General features: G+C 39.3%; 1 protein-coding gene across 15 annotated transcripts in view; it reads right to left on the bottom strand.

The window, feature by feature from the left end:
- Window positions 1-23745, bottom strand: part of cacna1bb (calcium channel, voltage-dependent, N type, alpha 1B subunit, b) — a 320447-nt gene that overhangs the window by 47465 nt on the left and 249237 nt on the right. For all 15 annotated transcript variants that reach the window (XM_060935527.1, XM_060935526.1, XM_060935532.1 and 12 more), the window contains 6 exons: window positions 21782-21983; window positions 20967-21131; window positions 14055-14165; window positions 10022-10105; window positions 3471-3590; window positions 206-271 (listed from right to left, as the gene is read on the bottom strand). In XM_060935527.1, coding sequence (XP_060791510.1) covers window positions 206-271; window positions 3471-3590; window positions 10022-10105; window positions 14055-14165; window positions 20967-21131; window positions 21782-21983 — 748 coding nt within the window. The remainder of the gene's footprint in view (window positions 1-205; window positions 272-3470; window positions 3591-10021; window positions 10106-14054; window positions 14166-20966; window positions 21132-21781; window positions 21984-23745) is intronic.

Genomic DNA, 23745 nt, shown 5'->3' with positions numbered 1-23745 from the left:
TCGCCCGTAGTCAGCTGGGATAGGCTCCAGCTTGCCTGCGACCCTGTAGGACAGGATAAAGCAGCTAGAGATAATGAGATGAGACGAATGAGCGGTACTGCTATTGTTCGTTCTGTCTGTGGCAGGACAAAATGAAGGCTTTCAAACATTAACTATTGCAGTGAGTACCTTTAAATGTAATTGACCGTGCTGGCGTAGCACTCACCTGCATCCCAATGATGGCGTAGATAAAGAAAAGCATGGCAATGAGGAGACACACATAGGGCAGTGCCTGGAAAACAATAAACAACTTGTTTTTAATATCAGAAAATGGTGACCAAGGCTAGCTTCAGGTTTACATACCGGTATACAGTGGATATAAAAAGTGTACACACCCCGTTAAAATGATTGGTTTTTCTGATGTAAAAAAAACAAGACCACGATAAATAATTTCAAAACTTTTCCCACCTTTAATGTGACCTATAACCTGTACAATTCAATTGAAAAACAAACAAATCTGTTCAGGGGGAAAAGCATAAAAAATAAAAAAACGTACAATTAGCTGGTTGCATAAGTGTGCACACCCTTAAACTAATACTTTGTTGAAGCACCTTTTTGATTTAATTACAGCATTCAGTCTTTTTGGGTTCACACCTGCCATCAAGTAAAATGACTCTGATTAACCCCAAATAAAGTTCAGACATTTACTCAGTTGCATCCTCCAGCAAAAGCCAGGGTTCACAGAGAACTTACAAAGAATCAAGGGGATCTCATTGTTGAAATGTATCAGTCAGGAGAAGGGTACAAAAACATTTCCACGGCATTAGATATACCATGGAGCACAGTGAAGACAGTCATCAAGAAGTGGAGAAAATATGGGACAACAGTGACATTACCGAGAACTGGACGTCCCTCCAAAACTGATGAAAACACAAGACGAAAACTGGTCAGGGAGGCTGCCAAGAGGCCTACAGCAACACTGAAGGAGCTGCAGGAATTTCTGGCAAGTACTGGTTGTGTACTACATGTGACAACAATCTCCCATATTCTCCATATGTCTGGACTATGAGGTAGGGTCAAAGAAAAACATCCAGGCACGGCTAAATTTTGCAAAAAAAAACAACAACCCATCAACTCTCCCAAAAGCATGTGGGAAAATGTGTTATGGTCTGATGAAACCAAGGTTGAACTTTTTGGCCACAATTCCAAAAGGTATGTTTGGCGCAAAAACAACACTGTGCATCACCAAAAGAACACCATACCCACAGTGAAGCATGGTGGTGGCAGCATCATGTTTTGGGGTTGTTTTTCTTCAGCTGGAACAGGAACTTTAGTCAAGGTGGAGGGAATTATTAACAGTTCTAAATACCAGTCAATTTTGGCCCAAAACCTTCAGGTGTCTGCTGGAAAGCTGAAGATGAATTTCATCTTTCAGCATGACAATGACCCCAAATAAGTTTTGGAATGGCCCAGCCAGAGCCCAGACCTAAATCCAATTGAAAATCTGTTGGGTGACCTGAAGAGGGTTGTGCACAAGAGATGCCCTCGCAATCTGACAGATTTGGAGCGCTTTTGCATGGAAGGGTGGGCAAATAATGCCAAGTCTAGATGTGGCAGACTGATAGACTCCGACCCAAAAAGACTGAATGCTGTAATTAAATCAAAAGGTGCTTCAACAAAGTATTAGTTTAAGGGTGTGCACACTTATGCAACCAGCTCATTGTACGTTTTTTAAAAATGTTTCCACCCTAACAGATTTGTTTGTTTTTCAATTGAATTGTACAGGTTATAGGTCACATTAAAGGTGGGAAATTTTTTTTAAATCATTTATTGTGGTCTCATTTTTTTACATCAGAAAAACCGATCATTTTAACAGGGTGTGTACACTTTTTATATCCACTGTACATGAAGCAAACTAAGCTTATTTATCCAGATATTAGGAGTGTTGCGTAGTTACACTGTATCTGATAGTACTCCAAATATCCGTACCTGCATCTGCTTTAAAACTTAAACTCAATGGGTGTTGCCTAAAATGCTTTTTTTTTAATGAATCATACCACTCAGAAACTCTGAATACTGTGAATCTGACAGTTCTTCAACATCAGCTCCATCACTCAAGTTGATAGTTGGTCTTAATTAGGGATGTGTGTGTGACTGTTTTTTTTTTTTAAATTCTATCAAATTTTCCCAAAATATAAACCAACTGTTAGCTAAATTTCATGGTATTAAACATCGTCTTTCTTTGTCTTGCAAGCCTCACCTCTCAGTTTGACCTGAATGAAAATAAAAACCTACCATTTGCATATTTGTATTCGGTTACAACCAAACCAGACATATGGCCCTTTTCCACTTCCCTTTTTCAGCTCACTTCAGCTCGCTTCAGCTCACTTCAGCCCAACACGGCTCGCGTTTCGACTATCTCAGAGCAGCATGACTCAGCTCGCTTCAGCGCTGCTTAGCACCCAAAACTCGCACCGTTTTGGAGTGGGGCTGAAGCGAGCCAAACCGAGCCGAGTGGGGCTAGGGGCGTGAGGAGACACTCCCCTGTGCACTGATTGGTGAGGAGGAGTGTCCTCACACGCCCACAGACGCCCCGCGAGAATGCTGGGATCTGTAAACACCGTAAACCCGGAAGAAGAAGAATTACGAGAATTTCTGAAGCCTTATGCGCCTCGCCTCATCTATATGCTCTTGCCAGTATCTGTTGGCGTTGTCGGTGACAACAAGCCACAGCACCAAGACCAGCAACACTAACGACTCCATGTCCTCCATGTTTATTGTTTACTATCCGGGTCGTGAGACTACCGCTTAAAAGATCACTGATGTCACTGTTTGCGCCGCCTAACGACATCACGTGACGTCCACCCACTTTCGCTAACTCCACCCAGTGTGTCCACCCACTTCCAGCCAGCACGGTTCAGCGCGGTTGTAGTCGAAATGCAACTCCAACAGCCCCACTCAGCTCGACTCAGCCCAACTCAGCACGGCACGGCTCAGCCCAACTCAGCCGCATTGGTAGTGGAAAAGCGGCAATAGTGAACAAAATACTGGGGGGAAAAACGCATAATTGAGTTAACTTTTCTACACCCTACAGTCTTATATCTCATTCAAAACCCCAGCATGACAGTAAAAAGATGAGTGAAGTAATAATGATCATCAATTAACAAAAGACTGTGTCAAGACATCAAAAATCATGAATTATAAATAAGACCAGCTTGTGTTTGATATAATTTTCAAACAAGTAATGACTGTCACTCATCTCCGCAGATGTCACACACTGTTGCTACTGTACTAAAAGTGTATATAAGCATAGCATGTTGAACAAGAAAGCAAAAGTAGAGGAAATACAAGTGGTGCAAAAAGTGTAATTGGTTTAGCTTACTAGCAGTAAAGAGCATGTGCTTTACCTTTCTAAAAAATTTTTTTTCATGTTTTGCATTTCAGGCATTAAAGTCAGGGATCTGAGAAGGGCAGATATCAAAGGTCCAAACCTTAAAAGACTGGACAAAGGTCCAGAGCAGGATACGGATGGTGTAGCCTTGCCTCAGGAGCTTGATGAGTCGAGCAGCTCGAAACAGCCTCAGGAAGCTAAGGTTGATCAGCTTGTTCTGCTGAGAAAGTGATAAGTCACACAGACCATGTTAGCCTCTACTAGTATTAGTCCTAATGACTAACCGGTTGGTGTCTTCTGATCTATTATGCATGACAGCAAGCATTCCCAAAATCGAAATCACCAGATTTCAATTTTATTTCTAGAGGAGAAATGATTCCTGCTGGCCACCTTCATGCATTTTAGTGGCACAGATTGTTAAAACGATGGACCTTAAAAAGAACTAAAATCATGCATGTATAATTATCAAGAGTGGCTTTTATTGTATTGATTTCAAATAATAAGAAACCAATATTATTTAAAAAAAATTCCCATTCATTCCCACAACCGTGCAGTAAGATTTAAGAATCTAGTGCTAGTGATGGGTGTTCAGGCAAATGTTGCTTCATGGATAATCAATAGATTGAAGTTTAGTTGATTTAAATAGACAATCATCTCATTATCAGAGGTCGCAAAAGTACTCTGATAAAAGTAGAAGTACTGATTCAACTTCTTTACTGAAGTAAAAGTACAGGCTCTGAAATGTACTCAAAGTATAAAACCAAAAAGTAACCCTTTCAAGAACATTCCTACCTGCTGTTTCTGTGCAAAGCTAACTGAACCTCGTGTAATATTAATATAATATCATTGTGGTCAGTGTTCGTGCGGAAGGAAGCAAACACATGCTTTTTAAAATTAATTATTAAATAATACTGTATATAAAGGTACTCCACTGCAAATGTTTTAACTTCCAAGTACTTTGTGACAAATAAATAATCCTCTTTCATGTGCAGTGGATATTGATTAGCTATGTACAGCGTGTTAACCTCTACAACCCAGCTAAAAATTATTTGAATAATATAGATATTTAGTCACTGCCTACAAGCAGAGCTCTTGATGAATGTATGAGCAAAATATTTGCAAGGGTACAAAATCAATCTGAATGGAATATCATTAAAGCATAAGAACCATTGAATTGTGTAGTGTAGTATATTTCACGTCAATAAATTCTTGTGACAGCGATACCAATAATGAGATACACATCACAATTATGCATACATGTCAACCTATACGGAATGTCCGTATTTTATACAGATTTGATTCAATAAACGTAGTATACGGGTGTATAAATAAAGTTATACGAATTCTTAAAAAAAAACTTCAATATTTATTTAGAGCTATAATCAATTCCCACGATGATAAAAGAGTGCATAACATTTACAAACGTACTGTACACCACAGAAAGCACAAACAGCCAGTAAAGAGTCTTATGAAATCGCGCATTATCTTGTGGTAGCGAGACTTCGTTCCATTTTTGATCATGCGCACACCGCATTGCGAGAATCCCGCCAACTGGGAAGTCATAGACATATAAACATAGACGCCGCCTTCTGCATAGAATCATACGTCATCCTCGCCGCCATATTGGATGTGGCAAAGTGGAGATTCTTCAACCGTCTCTGGTATAGCGTCTAGACAGTAGCCGAGAATAAAGATGCCTCATTCATGTGCTACGTTTAACTGTACCAACAGGTTTACCGTCCAAACGAGATCACATGGGATTACCTTTCACAGGTGAGACTGGAAAAATACTTTTCATTGTATTTGGTCATTATAACGTAATTTTACGAACAGATTTTCCTGACTTTGTGGCTAATATGAAGTCTCGTGCATAATAGCCACTCGGTGAAACCTGTCTCCAAACAACGAAGTATTTCCTTCGTAACTATGCTGATAACACTTTGTGTTTTTGTCGAACATTGGAGCTTTGTATTCATTCTGAAGGTTTATTGTTATTAATATTGAATAAAAAGTAACTGGGATATATCATTGTTAATTATCATTCAAATTTTAGGTAAATTATTTTAATTTGCATCTTATACGGATTTTATAAGGCAAATACGGATTTTGGAGGTTGGTTATACAGGTTTGATTGACCAAAGGTTGACATGTATGATTATGGATACATATTATTTCTTTATTTGACACCGCATGCCATGTGCCAGAAACAACACCATGACATTTATTATGGTGTAACTCTGCTGGGTGCCTGGTGGACAGCAGTGAACCAACACTTTCACTTTACATCATCACTATATAGTTACCATCAAATATCAAACTTGATCTGTCAATCAGCTGTCTGGTTACAGCTGTAATGTCCACATACTTTGGAGCTTGGAGCACAGATTGCAAAGTGCGTACATGCTATTAGGACTAATTACCATGCACCTGTTCCTGATTAGAGTGCAGTCACAGCGCATACATACAAGGATTCTCAGTAACACACAGACTTTGTGAAAGCCTTGTATTTTGTATCGCTTTTCTGGTTTTGACCCCATTTGTGTTTTTGGACCTTGAGTATTGTATGACCTCTGATATCCTGTCTGTGCCTTGCTCGACCACTGCCTGTTTTTTGACTCTGCCTTTGTCTCCATTTTGGATCTGTTTGCTAGCGTGCCTTCAATAAGACTCTTCCTGCACTTATATCTGTCTATTGTCCTTACATGACAGAAGCTGGTGAACTAATAAAACCATTAACAAGTTTTATATGACTCTGTTGTAAATATTTTTCATAAAATGACTTGGTAAATAATCCCACATTATTTTCTAAAAAGCAAATTAAAAATAAGCGCTGGATAAAAACCCATCTATCTTATGTAAATAAAGATACAAATTCATTGTCCAGTCGTCAACTGTTTATGAGAGACGTTGCTTTGCATTTATGGTCGGGTTCCCTGTGGTGGTACATGTTTGTACATATGGATTTTGTATGGTCAAAGCCATGAAAAATCAGGTCGATACATTTATCTTAAGTATGGGGCTCTGCTCCGGAGCTCTGCTAAAAACTTAAGCAAACTTCAGTAAAGATACACTGCCCAATTTAAAAGAGGAGGAATACTGTATATCTGTATGTAGACATTATGAAAACCAACATTAATTTTAGGTTTCCTGAAAGTGATAACTTTTATTAAAACTATTTAGTGAAGTTAAACCAGTCTAGTTTTCCCTATTATAGGAATACCTTTCAGCAAATATAAGATTATTAAACCTATTTAGACATTTTTACTAACATTAAGCCTTAAACTATTCTATTGGCCGCTAATTTTGCTTCTTTCTCCAAATACATAAATGCTTACAATTAGCAAAACGAAGGTCAAAAGAACAAGAATATTTCAAACTTTAATTTAATAAAATGTTGAGAAATATGGTTAATAATGTCATCCAACCATTATCCGTAACCACTTATCCTGTGCAGGGTTGCAGGCAAGCTGGAGCCTATCCCAGCTGACTATGGGTGAGAGGCGGGGTACACCCTGGACAAGTTGCCAGATCATAACAGGGCTGAAACATAGAAACAACCAACCATTCACACTCACATTCACACCGACGGTCAATTTAAAGCCACCAACTAACCTAACCTGCATGTCTTTGGACTGTGGGGGAAACCGGAGCACCCGGAGGAAACCCATGCAGACGCGGGGAGAACATGCAAACTCCACACAGAAAAGCCCCTGTCGGCCATTGGGCTCAAACCCAGAACCTTTTTGCTGTGAGGCAACAGTCTGAACCACTACACCACCGTGCCACCCCTTAATAATGCCCGTTAGGTTTACTGTAATCTTATAATGGGAAACAGTAAATACGTTTAAATTATTATTGATATTTTAACTTGCTACATTTTTTTTTCAGCGCTGACACTGTATCATAAAATCAAAGAGACAAAAGGTGATTATCCACAAATATGTAAAATAGCAGGACAGATGGATAGAAGCAGAGCAGGACAAATAAAGCCACTTACCGTCTTTGGAGTCCATTTAGGAGAGAAGGGGACAGGTGCCAACAGAGATTTAGCATGGAAACAGAGTGACAGTGAAATCATTAGGGGGGCGAGAGTCTACTCTGACACACTGAGACTCGACTGTCAACACTGATTGGGGAGATGTGTGCACTACAGAGCTTCATCCCATGAATTTCCTCTTCCGAATTTGCTGAATGAACACGTGAGTCAAATAAGACTTGAAATACGAATTACACTCCAGGCCTTTTGTTAAATGTGAGTCTTAATAGTTAGATGTAATTCGATTTGTTATGATTCAGAGGTGAAATTGCAATTCAGTGTTTGTTTGCTGGGCGCTCCAAAAACGGAGCCCAATTCTCACCCTTGCCTCGGTGGATAATTTCTGTGAGATACTGTAGACTTGTACCTAAGAACTGTGCTGTAATCATAATGACTGTCCTGTTCTCATTCCAGGATTCTAATTTATATGTATAAGCAATATCACACTCAAGGTCGTGCTGTTGTACTGAATATCAGCACAGTTGTAATGCCATAGCTAATCACAGCCATGTTGATATTCAGTACAACAGCATGACCTCAATGGTGACATTGCTTTTATATAATAGTTCTATAAACAAGAAATTAATATCAAGTAAGTGACATTTTGGACACAATATGGCCAATTATTATACATACAGGACACTTTATCGATGGAATAAAAACATGTATTCTATTTCCTTCTACCGCGAGCTGGCCTAGTGGTTGGCGTGTCCGGAGATCGCGAGTTCTACTCACGGTCAGGTCATACCAAAGACCATTATAAAAATAGTACCTACTGCCATCTGACAAGGCACACTGCAATACAGATGTGAGTAGGGAAATCAAACTCTCGCGGTTACCAGAGGACCAGCCCCCCTACTGTAACCCTAGCTGTATAGGCGAGAGGCTGAGGACTGTATGGAGATCGGCGCTGCACCCATACGTCATATGCATATTCCCTTCTAGCGGGTTTCATTGATTTGGTTTGATAGCACGCAATATTGTTAGCATATCACTTATCGTATGTATATTACGTCACTCGATCCAATGGAGAATGAGCGTTGAATATGGTTTACAATATTGCATGGTTGTCAAGACAACATGACATCATGTTGGAGACGTAAAATGTCATGTTTATGCTAACGAGTGACTGTGACAATTTGTAAACAAACATGGCCGCCAGGTTTGCTTCGTTAAATACGGAAGGTTGAGAGAATTTTGAAAGAGAAAGACGTGTTGAACACCCAAAAGGAATGTATAATAATAATAATAATAATAATAATAATAATAATAATAATATTGGCTGGCCTTTTTCTGAGTATATCAGATATATTCCATTCAACTAGCATGATATTGAACTCGTCTTTGACTCGTTCAATATCATGCTAGCTGAACGGAATATATTTGATATGCCACTCAACGCCAGCCAATATTATTGAAATATTCCATTTATTTTTGCTCTACTAGCAGAAATAGATTCCAAAGAAACCACGTTCACTTTATAGTACATCGGCATAAAGTGAACATGGAATGATGTAAAACTTCCGTGCTAACGAGCGACTGTGGCAATTTGTAAACAAACATGGCCACCAGGTTTGCTTTGTTAAATATGGAAGATTGAGAGAATTTTGAAAGAGAAAGACGTGTTGAACACCCAAAAGGAATGTATAATAATTATAATAATAATAATAATAATGGCTGGCCTTTTTTCTGAGTATATCAGATATATTCCATTCAACTAGCATGATATTGAACTCGTCTTCGACTCGTTCAATATCATGCTAGCTGAATGGAATATATCTGATATACCACTCAACGCCAGCCAATATTATTTAAATATTCTATTTATTCTTGCTCCACTAGCAGAAATACATCCCAAAGAAACCACGTTCACTTTATAGTACGTCGGCTAGCTAGCTCATGCTGATTTGTGCACTCCCGTTAACGGTGCTTCCAGTAAAATTGGCATAACTCCTTCCTTCATCTGATGAGCTTTCATATTTTAAGTCAAAACTTACATTCCTGAAAAGTATCATTTGCCGTGTCTGCTGATGATGTCGCTAACACTACTGGAATTTTACGAGCAGAACGATACACACAGCGAAATGTCCCAGTGCCATGATGTGAAATATCAACATTCTTGAAACACCGCTCAACCGATCAAATTAGTGGACCGGAAATAACTGTTGTATAATTATACTGAACACTTTCATCACACTTAATGCTGTTTGTATTGAATCTTCTCCACCTGTATACACTAATGATTTCTTAATTCATTATTTCGAGGATGGGTTTCTTCCTCATGTTGCCTCAGGTAATTTTTTCCTTGCCATTGTCAGCTCTGGGAAGGAAATCTACATCTGGATTTCTTTAAAAACCGCTTTGTGACAATATCTGATATTAAAAAGGCTTTTGAAATCAAATCGAATGTAATTTTGCTCTTGTGCGTAGTTTGGCGTTGTGAGCATGTTGTTCCATCTCGCCTTCTCGAAAGAGAAAGTTGCAGACACACACAAACACACACCCACACAGACAAAACACCGAAAGCCCAAACATAAACACAACGTCACTATCCTATACACGATCCTGTACTCCATCAGTAAACTTGAACAGAGATGACCGTCTCAGCTGCTTACCTTTATTTCAGTGACCAGGATGTCAGTGATACTGCCCAGTACTGTTACAAAGTCGAATATGTTCCAGGCTTCCCTCAGATAGTTCTAGATGAAGTTGAAAAGAGGATTAGAGAAATAGACTTTGTTACTGTGATACTGCAACTTCAAAATCACTAAAAAAATCAATCCCGGAAAATAATGTTTTAAATGGAGGTCAAACCACACGCACGCACGTATTACAGTATAACCTTTTATACATTGGATCATCCATGACAGGCTGATCTGTCAGGAGATGCAGTCATGTCTACATGTCTCTTCTGAATGCCACAGTGATTTGTCGAGTAGTGGCTGCCGAGGGCTTAGAACAACAGCAGCGAGGCCACGCCATCTGCCGCCAGCTCAGAACAGGTGGAGGTAAGAGCATTATGCAGGGAGCAGAGTAATTTAATAAATGAGGCTCCTAAATGGAAATGGAGCTTGAGACGGTTCCTGTTGCTGCAGGCACCGAGAGCATAGATTTATGTGCCATGATTAGTGCCCTTGCTGATCCATCATCATCATCATCATTGTGTAGTTGACACTCTTTCACCAAAACCCCTTCTCTTGACCCAATTCCTCTAATTAAACAACATCAAGAAATTTCCAGCACAATTTTAAACACCAAGGGCTGTATTCACAGTTGGCGAACTCAAAAGTTACATCAATACTGTATTTATGCAGAGTAATTTGATTTAATTTAACAGTATGGCTTCCACCATCATTATTCAGGAGCACATTACACAAAATAGCACTGGATCCAGCACTTGATCCAGGATATCCTATGATTTGCATTTTATTTTTTTCTTTAGATCATGCATTGACAGGTCATTCTGCTCACAACTTAATGGCATAAAAAGTCTTGAAATCCTAATGTGAGCACAGAAATTAGGCTTTAAAATTTCCTTGTTTTCAGTCAATTTATAAAATAATGCCAATGTTGCTTCGTTAGTTTCATGTACTCTCTTGTAAAGAAAACTTGCCTATAGTTCAAAAGATAAGCTGACCAAGCACACATTTCCTACACTTACAACTCTTTTGCAGAGGTGGACCAAGTACCCAACTTCATTACTTAAGTCAAAGTACAGATCCCACTGGTCAAATTTTACTCTGATACAAGTGAAAGCTGTCCAGTCAAAATTTCTCATCTCATCTCATTATCACTAGCCGCTTTATCCTGTTCTACAGGGTCGCAGGCAAGCTGGAGCCTATCCCAGCTGACTACGGGCGAAAGGCGGGGTACACCCTGGACAAGTCGCCAGGTCATCACAGGGCTGACACAGACAACCATTCACACTCACATTCACACCTACGGTCAATTTAGAGTCACCAGTTAACCTAACCTGCATGTCTTTGGACTGTGGGGGAAACCGGAGCACCCGGAGGAAACCCACGCGGACACGGGGAGAACATGCAAACTCCGCACAGAAAGGCCCTCGCCAGCCACGGGGCTCGAACCCGGACCTTCTTGCTGTGAGGCGACAGCGCTAACCACTACACCACCGTGCTGCCCCTAGTCAAAATTTACTTAAGTTAAAGTACTGATGTACTTGCTTTTAAAAATACTTAAGTATTAGAAGTACATTTTCTGTCAATGCATTGTTATATTATTGCCACAGCGCTTACAAAACCTAATGCCTCTGAAGCAACCGACTAGATTTACTGACTCCGTTGTAGAACCTGTAGAATAAACACCTTTAAACACAGATTTCTACATTCTGTTTATTTGGCAAGATTATGCTAAAACATATTTCTGAAAGGACTTCAGATAAGTTAAAGTTCATGTTAGCATACCTCCGTTTTTACATGCTAACTAACAGTGTCCAAGTTAACTAGCTATGTGTTAACGTTAGCCGTGGACAAGGCTACGGCAACTTGGCGGGCAAATCCATAGAAAGTCATTTGACTAACCAGACTGCATAGCTATTGCAACGTTATCGCTAGCTCTAAAAGCACAGACAACTTAAATTACAAGCTTTCTCTTGGAATAAAACATTTATATAGATCAACATGCTCCCGCAGGTTGGGCAGCGAGTTTTTGTAGGCCGTGATGTGGTTTGTTTTAGGCAAACAAAGCAAACAATTAAAATAAAATGAATCTTTAATCTTTTCAGAAAACTGAAACATGGGTTCATGGGCTATGGATGTGTGCATTCTCCAGAAGAACTGCCTCCTTCCATTCTGCCATCAACTGATCGTGTTAAATAATGCTGCTGAGAAATCATTGAACTTGATTTTATACAGTCTATGGACGTGACGCTAGTGATTACTGATGGGCTGTCTCAGTGTCACCTGCGAAAAAACCAATCACGTTTTAGAAAAGACAAAACATCCACTTTCAAAGCTGCTTCATAGTAACGAGTAACGAGGACCTTGATAGAAATGTAGTGGAGTAAAAAGTATGATATTTGTGTTTCAAATGTAGTGAAGTCATAAATTTCCAAAAAAAAAAATACTCAGGTAAAGTACAGATACTCAAAAAGTGTATTTAAGTACAGTACTCAAGTAAATATACTTCGTTACTGTCCACCTCTGCTCTTTTGATAATTTAACCATAAATATGTAATCCTTGGGAAAAGCAATATCGGAGACATGATGAAAAAAAACTTTCTTGCAGACTGTAAAGCGATATTACTATTATATAATTTATATTAATTAAATAACTGTCATAATTATGTATTTAACATTGGCTTCAAATGGGCTTCCATACTATATATATTTTAGTATATTTACATCCTAAAGCATTAAAGGAACAGTCCACCGTACTTCCATAATGAAATATGCTCTTATCTGAATTGAGACGAGCTGCTCCGTACCTCTCCGAGCTTTGCGCGACCTCCCAGTCAGTCAGACGCAGTCAGACATGCTGTCACCCCTGTTAGCAATGTAGCTAGGCTCAGCATGGCCAATGGTATTTTTTGGGGCTGTAGTTAGATGCGACCAAACTCTTCCACGTTTTTCCTGTTTACATAGGTTTATATGACCAGTGACATGAAACAAGTTCAGTTACACAAATTGAAACGTAGCGATTTTCTATGCTATGGAAAGTCCGCACTATAATGACAAGCGTACTAACACCTTCTGCGCGGTTCGGCAGCACATTGATACGGAGCTCAGATATCAATGCATTGCCGAAGCGCGCAGAAGGTGTTAGTACGCCTGTCATTATAGTGCGGACTTTCCATAGCATAGAAAATCACTACGTTTCAATTTGTGTAACTGAACTTGTTTCATGTCACTGGTCATATAAACCTATGTAAACAGGAAAAACGCGGAAGAGTTTGGTCGCATCTAACTACAGCCCCAAAAAATACCATTGGCCATACTGAGCCTAGCTACATTGCTAACAGGAGTGACAGCGCGTCTGACTGCGTCTGACTGACTGGGAGGTCGCGCAAAGCTCGGACAGGTACGGAGCAGCTCGTCTCAATTCAGATAAGAGCATATTTCATTATGGAAGTACGGTGGACTGTTCCTTTAAAGTCCAAGGTTTTTTAGCAACGTGTAGCGGTTAAATCTGTAGTTTCTGAGGTCTGAATATTACTTCTTCTTTCGGCTGGTCCTGTTAGGGAGCTCCACAATGGATCATCATGATCTGCATATTTGATTTGGCATAGGTTTTTACACCAGATGCCCTTCCTGATGCAACCCTCCTCAATCCAACCCTCCCTTGGGTCTGTTTTGTGCAACCCCACATCTTTGAACTGTGGGGTAGAACATGCAAACTCCACACAGAAAGGCCCCCGTCGGCTATGAGGTTCGAACCTGGAACCTTTTTGCTGTGAGGCAACAGTGCTAACCACTGCACGACTGTGCCACCCCTGAGGGCTGAATACTGAAAATTAACTTCCTGTATTTAAGCCCCACGTAACTGAACTGTGAATGTGTCCCATGATGTCGAAATGTGTTCCATGCCTGAACCTCTGATGTCTTTTTATTATCAGTGATTTTACCTACTGTGCAAGGTGTGAGGAGCAAAATTGACCAAAACCCAGGCACTGTACTGTGTGTTTCTCACCAGCAGGCCAAAAGCGATGATCTTCAGGATACATTCCAGGGTGAAGAGGGCAGTGAAGATGATGTTCAGCCACTTCAGCATGTCCTCGTAAGGCTTCGAAGCCGAACTGAACTAAAAGCAACACAGCAGTGACAGCATCCATCTCACATATAAGGATTGGTTTACTTGGTTATGCTGTAAAATGGGATTATTTAAAACCTAAAATTGTATATTTATAGCATGATATTTATAGCATTGCATTTTAACAAGGTAGTAATGAGGTGTATTAGGCCCCTAATATAAAACATAATGAGATGTCATTTTCCTGATGGATGAATAGTCTTCCTTCTGTGTATTAGCAAGTCATTATAAATTTCAGGACCTGTTAAAATACATAGCTTCTTTGCAAAAGTAGAAATGCACCAGCGTTAATAATAGAAGTCAACTGAGAATTTCTCGAACCAAACAACTGAGTACGTAAGAAAGATCAGGACCGTGTACCTGGTTCTAAGTGCTTGCAAGTTTTTGCAGTAATATGTTGCTAAAATATTTTCATTATTAGCTTCATGCTGTTATGTACCGCTTATGTGATGAACTTATGAAGGACTCCACAAGAAAGAGCAATGTCGGTATGTTCAACTGAGAAAGCCAAATAAAGTAAAGCGATTTCTCTCCTGTTCTCCGAGCCCAACTGCTCCTGTCATCAAAATTCTACCCGGCAAGCACAATAGCTGTAAACCGGATTTATGAATATATAAAATTTGATTCTGCTATTGATTAATACATATTTAACATCACAGAATTGTTTAAACACTTAAAACAATATTGGCAGAGGCTTTAACCTTCATCCTACCAAGTGGGGTCCATCTGGACCCCGCACCTATATGTTTGTTTGCCATTTTAAAAATATGTGACATACTGCCTCACCGTTTTATGAATTTGTCGGAATTTATGTCTTAATTAAAACACTAAAGCACCGGAAGATCAGCTTTTTGCATTGTGAAGGTATAATTAATTTGTTACTGGGGTCCAACCGGACCCCAGAGTAAAGTTTATCTGTCTTTCATTTTATAATTGAATAGCACACTGAAAGTTAACTTCTTTTATTTCTTTTATGTTCCATAATGAAACTACCAAGGCATTCCTTCTTGGGGTCCGTGTGGACCCCACTGCTGCAATAAGCACAGGCTGCAAAACAAAAGCCCTAAATTATTTTACAATTACTTTTTTGTTTTAAATTCTGTAAGAAAAGACCTAAGTTGTAATCCAGAATGTTTTACAGCTGCATGAGCTGCAAAAATCATGTATATAATGCCAATTTTTTTTGTGGCGCTATAATTTGCTACATGTATGCTAGTTATTGCAATATTATTGCAATGTTATTGCATTTATAATACATCATTGATATTCAGCCATAGTGGATTTTGTTCTTCAATAAAGTTATGTCTGTTTGCTGCATTGAATTGGTTCTTACTGCATTGATTTCAAGGTATTCCCTCCTGGGGTCCATACGGACCCCGCCTGGTAGTTTGTGTATGTAAAATTGGCTGGTAGGATGAAGGTTAAGTGTGTTCTTTATGCCTTGGGCCCTTTAGTGTATTGCTGTTATTAATACAAGATGTTCTGAACAAAACTTATCTGGTGATTTTGTCTTTATAAGCTTTAATTTTAAAGAAAAGTATTGGGGTCCAAACGGACCCCACATGGTAAGATTAAGGTGTAAAATAGCATGGTAGGATGAGGGTTAAAGACAATTTCTTTTCAATACGGGAATACAGAAATCAATTAGCTAAAAATCCTTTTAAATCAATACTTGGATTTCATCTCTCTCTTCCCATTTTTTTTTAAACTGCCAGAAGAGTAGACAAAAAGTGTTTCAATGTATAAACTGCACTATATTGTGTTGTGCTGTCAATAGTGTTTAGCAACCTGGCTTGATTAGGAGAAACAACAACAACAACAACAACAACACATATGGTCATCAGGATGTTAACTAAGGTGCTCTTCAGTGCTTTGCAGGAAGGCTTGAATAATTTACAGTGGTATGCAAAAGTTTGGGCACCCCTAGTCAAAATTGCTGTTACTGTGAACAGTTAAGCAAGTTGAAGATGAAATGATCTCCAAAAGGCATAAAGTTAAAGACGACTCATTCCCTTTATATTTTAAGCAAAAACAATTTTTTATTTTCATCTTTTACATTTTCAAAATGACAAAAAAGGAAAAGGGCCCGAAGCAAAAAATTTGGGCACCCCGCATGGTTAGTACCTAGTAACACCTCCTTTGGCAAGTATCACAGCTTGTAAACACTTTTTGTAGCCAGCTAATAATCTTTCAGTTCTTACCTGGGGGATTTTCACACATTCGTCCTTGCAAAAGGCTTCCAGTTCTACAAGTTTCTTGGGCTGTCTCGCATGCACTGCTCTTTTGAGATCTAGCCACAGATTTTCAATGATGTTTAGGTCAGGGGACTGTGAGGGCCAGGGCAAAACCTTCAGCTTGTGCCTCTTTAGGTATTCCATTGTAGATTTTGAGGTGTGTTTTGGATCATCGTCTTATTGTAGGACCCATCCTCTTTTTAACTTCAACTTTTTTACAGATGGTGTGATGTTTGCTTCCAGAGTTTGCTGGTATTTATTCGAATCCATGCTTCCCTCGACCAATGAAATGTGCCCTGTGCCACTGGCTGCAGCACAACCCCAAAGCATGATCGATCCACACCCATGCTTCAGAGTTGGAGAGGTGTTCTTTTCCTGGAATTTGGCACCCTTTTTTCTCCAAACATACCTTCGCACATTGTGGCCAAAAAGTTCTATTTTGATTTCATCAGTCCACAGGACTTGTTTCCAAAATGCATCAGGCTTATTTAGATGTTCATTTGCAAACTTCAGACACTGAATTTTGTGGCTAGGATGCAGGAACGGTTTTCTTCTGATGACTCTTCCACGAAGGTCATATTTGTTCAGGTGTCGCTGCATAGTAGAACAGTGCGCCACCACTCCAGGGTCTGCTAAATCTTTCTGAAGGTCTTTTGCAGTCAAACAGGGGTTTTTATTTGCCTTTCCATCAATCCAACGAGCAGTTCTTTCAGAAAGTTTTCTTCATCTTCCAGACCTCACCTTGATCTCCACTGTTTCTGTTAACTGCCATTTCTTAATAACATTACGATCTGAGGAAACAGCTACCTGAAAACATTTTGCTATGTTCTTGTAGCCTTCTCCTGCTTTGTGAGTATCAATTATTTTATTATTCAGAATGCGAGGGAGTTGCTTAGAGGAGCCCATGGCTGTTGATTTTAGGGACAAGTTTGAGGAGTCAGAGAATTTATCCAGCTTTGAAATCTGCATCATCTGACCTTTCCTAATGAAGAATTTGAACAAGCCACAGCTCAATAAGCTAATTAAGGTCTGGAACCTTGGTAAAAGTTACCTGAGAACTCAAATGTATTGGGGTGCCCAAACTTTTGCATGATGTTCCTTTTCTTTTTTCACTCTCCAATTGTACAAAACAAAAATAATACACAAATCTTGCAGAAAACGCTGAAAAGAAATGTGTCGTCTTTACCTTTATGCCTTTTGGTGATCAGTTCATCTTCTGCTCACTTAACTATTCACAGTAACAGACATTTTCAGTAAGGGTGCTCAAACTTTTGCATGCCACTGTATTTATTTAGATATATATGCATTTAAAAAAAAAAGCTCTGACAGTAGTTCCAACTGCCAGATTAATATTAATGCATTCATTGAAAGATGCTTCTATTGTAACAAGGGACTTGTATGGTGGATGTTCCACATAAAAGGATTTTAAAAAATGTCCTTAATCGTTGATACAGTGAGGTTTTCTGCGAGGAGGTGCTTATTTAGCGTTTTTGGAAGGAGTCTTCAGTATTCACGTTTTGTAATAATCAGAGTTAAAGCTCTGTAACTATGTTTTCTGACACAGTGGAGTCTTCAAAATCGAGAAAAAAGCAGGAGCTGCTTTCAGGTTGTCCTGCAACTCTTTTCAAGTGATTGCCTGTTTCTCTCTTATCTTCCTTGTCATTAATCTGAGAGCATGTTGTGAAATGACATGGCACACCTGTCCAGGGACAATTAGTTGCCGTTCCATGAACTTTCCACCTGCATATTATCCTACTAATTGAACTGACGGGGAGGTTTAAAGTGTTGGCAATAGCTCTGTAGCTTTTCCATTTGAGTTTTATTGAATAATGTTGTCCCAGAGAATTTTAGAAATCTCCTTCACGGCGATTGTGACTAGTTGTGTGAAATCTTCCCAATCAGTGGCAACACCTTTTATAATGACACCTAGTGCAATTGTCACAAGAACATTTTTCGTTTACATATGTTCATTTTTGTGGATTTTTTTTAAAGCAAGATTTAGATACATTATTTATGAATGTCTGAATTATTCTTCTCTTTCAATATTGTTGAAATACACACACACACACACGTACAGATGCAAAGGCAGGGGAGAGTGCATGCATCGCAAACTGTAAACAAAGCCAAATCGGGAAATTGGAGACATAGTCAGGAACAGGCAAAGGTCAGTCGATCGGCGAACAGAATATCAGAGATCAGGCGAGAGAACAAAGTCAGAAATAAACGTAAACAGAGTACAATAACAGGAAGTCAGGCAGATAGTCAAATGGCTCAGTGAAGTCAGGCACGGGGACACAGAACGATACTTTGCAAAAGTCAGAGTGTAAGAGCGGAGATTATATAGGGAAGGTGTTTGCCAGTAAATTAGAAACAGGTGCTGAGGTTAGAATTCTGGTGACGAGGGGCGCTGTGGCGCTTGGGAAGTGTAGTCCAGAGCGGCCATGTTTGGAGGCTGCGCCGAACTCAGGTTTTCAGTGCTGTTACTGACACACACACACAAAAGATATATTTATATATATGGACATGAGTGTTTTACTGGGAAATACACCACTCGTATTTTTCACACAAGCTACATCCAGGACATGGAGAACCAAAGCCGTGAAATAAATTTCTTTATTTTTTTCGCGATGCGGTTTCCATCAAATCCTGCGCTCTGATTGGCTGGCGAGCAGGTCCGTATCCTACCGTACGGACCCCAGTTACGGACCTCTGGCGACTCGCTCGTTCACAACAACAACAACAACAACAAACATAGTAGCATTTTTTGTCAACATTTATCTTTTTTTTAATAAGATTTATTTATAAGATTATCAAAAATTTTATAAATTTTTGCCAGCATTTCTCAGGAGAATAGCATTAATTTTACAGCATGGATAGCGATAACGACAGTCTTCACAGCAAAAGCGAGTTTTACTACCCTGAGGAAGATGAAATAAAAGAAAACATTTCAGGTGAAAGCTAAAAACCTGTAACTGTTGCTAACGCCGAGCAAAAACATGGCTGAATCCTGAATGACTCCTATTTGTATAAATAGGGGACTACATAGGCGGCAAAATTTAGTTTTTTTCCTGCCATGGAAGTGCACTTGTATACTGAGGAGGAAACAATTTGCATTACAGCTGTGAATGAAGATTCAAAATAGCATTAATTTTACAGCATGGATAGCGATAACGACAGTGTTCACAGCGAAAGTGAGTTTTACTACCCTGAGGAAGACAAAATAAAAACATTTCAGGAGAAAGCTAAAAACCTGTAACTGTTGCTAACGCCGAGCAAAAACATGGCTGAATCCTGAATGACTCAATTTTGTATAAATAGGGGACTACATAGGCGGCAAAGTGTAGTTTTTTTCCTGCCATGGAAGTGCACTTGTATACCGAGGAGGAAGCCATTTGCATTACAGCTGTGAATGAGGATTCAAAATGGCGGCTCGGCTCGGCTCGGTTTTCCCTTTCGGGTGCTCTCGTTTTCTGTTAGAATTTGGTAAAGAAAAAAAAAATTAATTACCAGCTTAAGGTCAGTCCGTATCATGAAATACAGTGACCTCAGCCTTGAATACTGACCTCGGCCCAGAGGGCCTCGCTCAGTACTTTCAAGACCTCGGTCACGGTATTTCGCCATATGGACCTCCCAGCTGGTAAATAACATATGTCACTCGTGAAGATATTGATGAATTGTTTTGATAAATTTGGGTACTTTTTGTTTGTGAATGTGTCTATATAATAAAAAGAAAATCACACATTGGCTTGAAGATATGAAGTTTACAGTATCTTCTCATGTTGAAAAACTCACATTTTTATACGAAATACATCACGGATCTGAGTGACATATTTCCTGATATTTCACTCCAATGATGTCACTCCCAGTGTTTTCCTGCTGACTGGACGAACATTGTCAAAATGGCGAACCAGTTCAAAATTAAAATTCTTTTGATTAACTTGCATATTTTTTGTGGATGTGTCCATATAATATAAAGAACATTTAAAGGTGGTGTGAAGATATGAAGTTTATCTTCTCATGTTGAAAAATATATCACTCATTCGCTTCACTCGCTCGTGACATATACATTCACCACTCAAAGATAAATTTCATATCTTTGCGCAACTGCGCAATATCCTATATATATGTGCATACTTAGAAGTACAAAGTCAAAAGAAGTCAATATGTGTGTCAATTTGTAGTTGACGTATGCACTGGAAGTTAAACAAAAGACTCCAAATTCTTATTTCCCCTCACTGTAACGACAAATGGATAAAATCTATCATATGTCATTGGAGTAATTGTAATTCTTGCCAAAGTGCTGTGATACAAGAGTAGTATACGAGAAATAAAATGCTTCGGGTGTGCTGTTATTGGAAAATAAGCCTATAACAGCACAACCTGTCATCTTTTATTCCTTAATAAATATCTATCAATAATGAATGAAAGAGCTTGACAACATTGCTTTGTTCGTAAGAAAAAAGAATATTAAAAGGTTAAAGGGTTCAACTCGAATTATGATGATAAGGATGCCAACTACAATTTTCAAAAGTGTACAGGAGAGAAGACATTCACTTACCTTCATCATGAGAACCACAGTATTGATTGCAATCATAGTCAGGATGGAATATTCAAATGGAGTTGAAACCACAAACTTCCACATCTTGTACTGGAAGGACTGTTTATCCTGGGGCATGTAGCGAGTCAGGGGCTTGGCGTTAATGGCAAAGTCAATGCACGCCCGCTGTGGTTAAGAAAGCAAAACCGGCCTTAATCTTCTCATCACAAACACTTAAAGGCACTTGAGTAAGCCTCCTCATTAAGAGCAGCTTCAGGAGTGTGTTCAGAATTCAGCATCATTTTCGACATCGGCTCTTGATCTAACACTGTTTAATTATCAGAGAAGCAGCTCAATGTCCCTCGAGCTCTTGGAATCAAAGTGTGAGAGACAGAAAGCAAACATCAAACTAGTGTCTGCACCCAACAGAGAAACCTCTTAGAGCATGCTTAAACAGCTAATACCACAGGCTAATGGCCTTCCTGATAATAAGCCAATTCATCCAGAGCTGAAAAAAAAAACCTCTGCTGAAGGCATGTAGTGAAGAGATGAAGTGAAACAGAGCAAGATACAGAATGAATAAGAAAGAGAAAACAAAAAATAGAGAGGAAAATAGTCTGTGGAAATCAGTGTTCAGGTCGAAGGGATATGCTCAGACAGGTGTGTTGCCCCTGCTCTCAGGTGGGATAGAAATTCTCTCAAGGGTTTATCACCTTGAAGACTTATCACATCAATGTGAGCACACAGCAGACAGACGCTGCCATCACAATCACATACTGTAAGAAGACTACCATACTACTACAGGAGCTACCCGTGTGTGGGACTGTGCTTTGTACCTCATTCTTCTCCAAGGTGCACTCAGACATAGCTTTGTCCCCTTGCTCCTGGAATGTGATGATGATCAAGGCTACGAAAATGTTGACAAAGAAAAACGGGAAGACCACAAAGTAGACCACGTAAAAGATGGACGTCTCCATGCGGAACCCTGGGCTTGGTCCTTGGTCTTCATAAGTGGCATCTACAGAGTGTTTCAGCACCCTGTACATACAAAAACAGCAGTAAGAAATAAGTAAAGTTACTATAAGATCATAGCATCGGTGAATGTCGGAGACACAGAGATGTTCTTAGCATTTTCAAGTTTACAAAGAGCGGAGTAACTGGAAAAAGAGGTTCAATCAGAATGAATATAGTTTCAAAGGGTGCGGTGATTGAAAATATGACTAACCATCATACTGTATTTTCCATAACCACTCCATTTGAAATTATTTTTTAATTTCGCATTGTTTCTTGCAAATTGGTGTCACAAAAGTATGCTAATTTTCTATATAATTAATTTGTGCTAGCACTGCTGGTGCAAATTGTTACTCTCAATCAGGCTCTTTCTACTTTATTCTTATACCTACAGTATTATTCTCCAAATTTTTTAGGATGCCATTTCTCCCTCGGTTTTCAACCAATCATCACCAAATTTCACATGAATACCTCTGGGCTGAATTTTACGTTGCTATGACTTTTGGTGCTGATCTGGATCACTGATCCAGAATGATCCATGAAAAATGGGATTTTTTAAAAAATAACTTACAGCTCTGTCAATTTTCAATCTTCTTTTTTTAAATTTTGTTCAGGGCAGCAGGACGCAATTTTTCCTCACTAAGCATCATTCTCTATCTCTTACTGTTCTGGATCTATAGGGTACGGTGACCAGACATCCCGTTTTGTAATAGCACAAATTATTGTGACTTTAGCCACAGTCTCTATCTAGTCTTTATTTCCTTCAGTGCAAGGGTTCCAGCACTTAACGAATTTCCAGATTCCTCTTGAAAAAGCTTTATGGCCAAAAGTATGTGGATACCTGACCATCACAATCATTTGTCCTTTTTGAACATCCCATTCCAGATTTAGTCCTCCTTTGCTGTTATTATAACCTCTACTCATCTGGGAAGGCTTTCCACTAGATTTTGGAACCTGGCTGTGAAGATTTGCTCATTCATCCACAAGAACATTAGTGAGGTCAGGTGTTGATATCAGGTAAGGACGTTTGGAGTGCAGTCAGTGTTCCAGTTCATCACAAAGGTTTTCCTTGGGGTTGAGATCAGGGCTTTGTACAGGCCAGTAGAGTTCATCCACTCCAAACTTGGCAAACCATGTCTTTATGGACCTTGCTTTGTCCCCAGGAACAGTGTCATGCTGGAACATGTTTGGGCCTCTCAGTTCCACTGAAGGGAAATTGTAATTTTACAGCACATTAACACATACACAATTGTGTGCTTCCATCTTTCACTAGTTGGACACAGTTTGGGGAAGAACCACAAATAGATGTAATGGTTAGGTGTCCACAAACTTTTGACCATGCAGTGCATGTCAAAAGGGATTACACGTTTTTAATCCCTTTATATACAACACACACCATACAAGGCCCCGTGTAAGCTGTTACCAAGGAGACATTACCACAATAGAATGAAATAATGAAGTAATTATTGAAAATAATTCAATAATTACCGTTCCAGATTCTGCACCGTTTCAAGGTCAGTATTATAATTTGAGCAATTTTGCAAAATTGAGCATGCTAACGACATTGTACAAAAGGTCACATTTTGCTTGAGTATGATCGCTTTCATTGAAGCATGTCTTCAGATGACGGTTTGATGGTTGTGGACCGTCCAAACTCAGAGTTCATGCCAGCTCAAGTACACACTGACATTCCAAAGGGGAACAAACCTCATTCCAAGAAAAGTTTAAATTCATGTCAGGGTTCTACAGAAAATCTGAAGTAGCCGGCTAAAAAAAAGTAGTAGGCGGC

This window comes from Neoarius graeffei, chromosome 12 (genome assembly GCF_027579695.1).
Source record: "Neoarius graeffei isolate fNeoGra1 chromosome 12, fNeoGra1.pri, whole genome shotgun sequence".
Taxonomy (NCBI): domain Eukaryota; kingdom Metazoa; phylum Chordata; class Actinopteri; order Siluriformes; family Ariidae; genus Neoarius; species Neoarius graeffei.
This window is presented reverse-complemented; position numbering and strand designations above follow the sequence as displayed.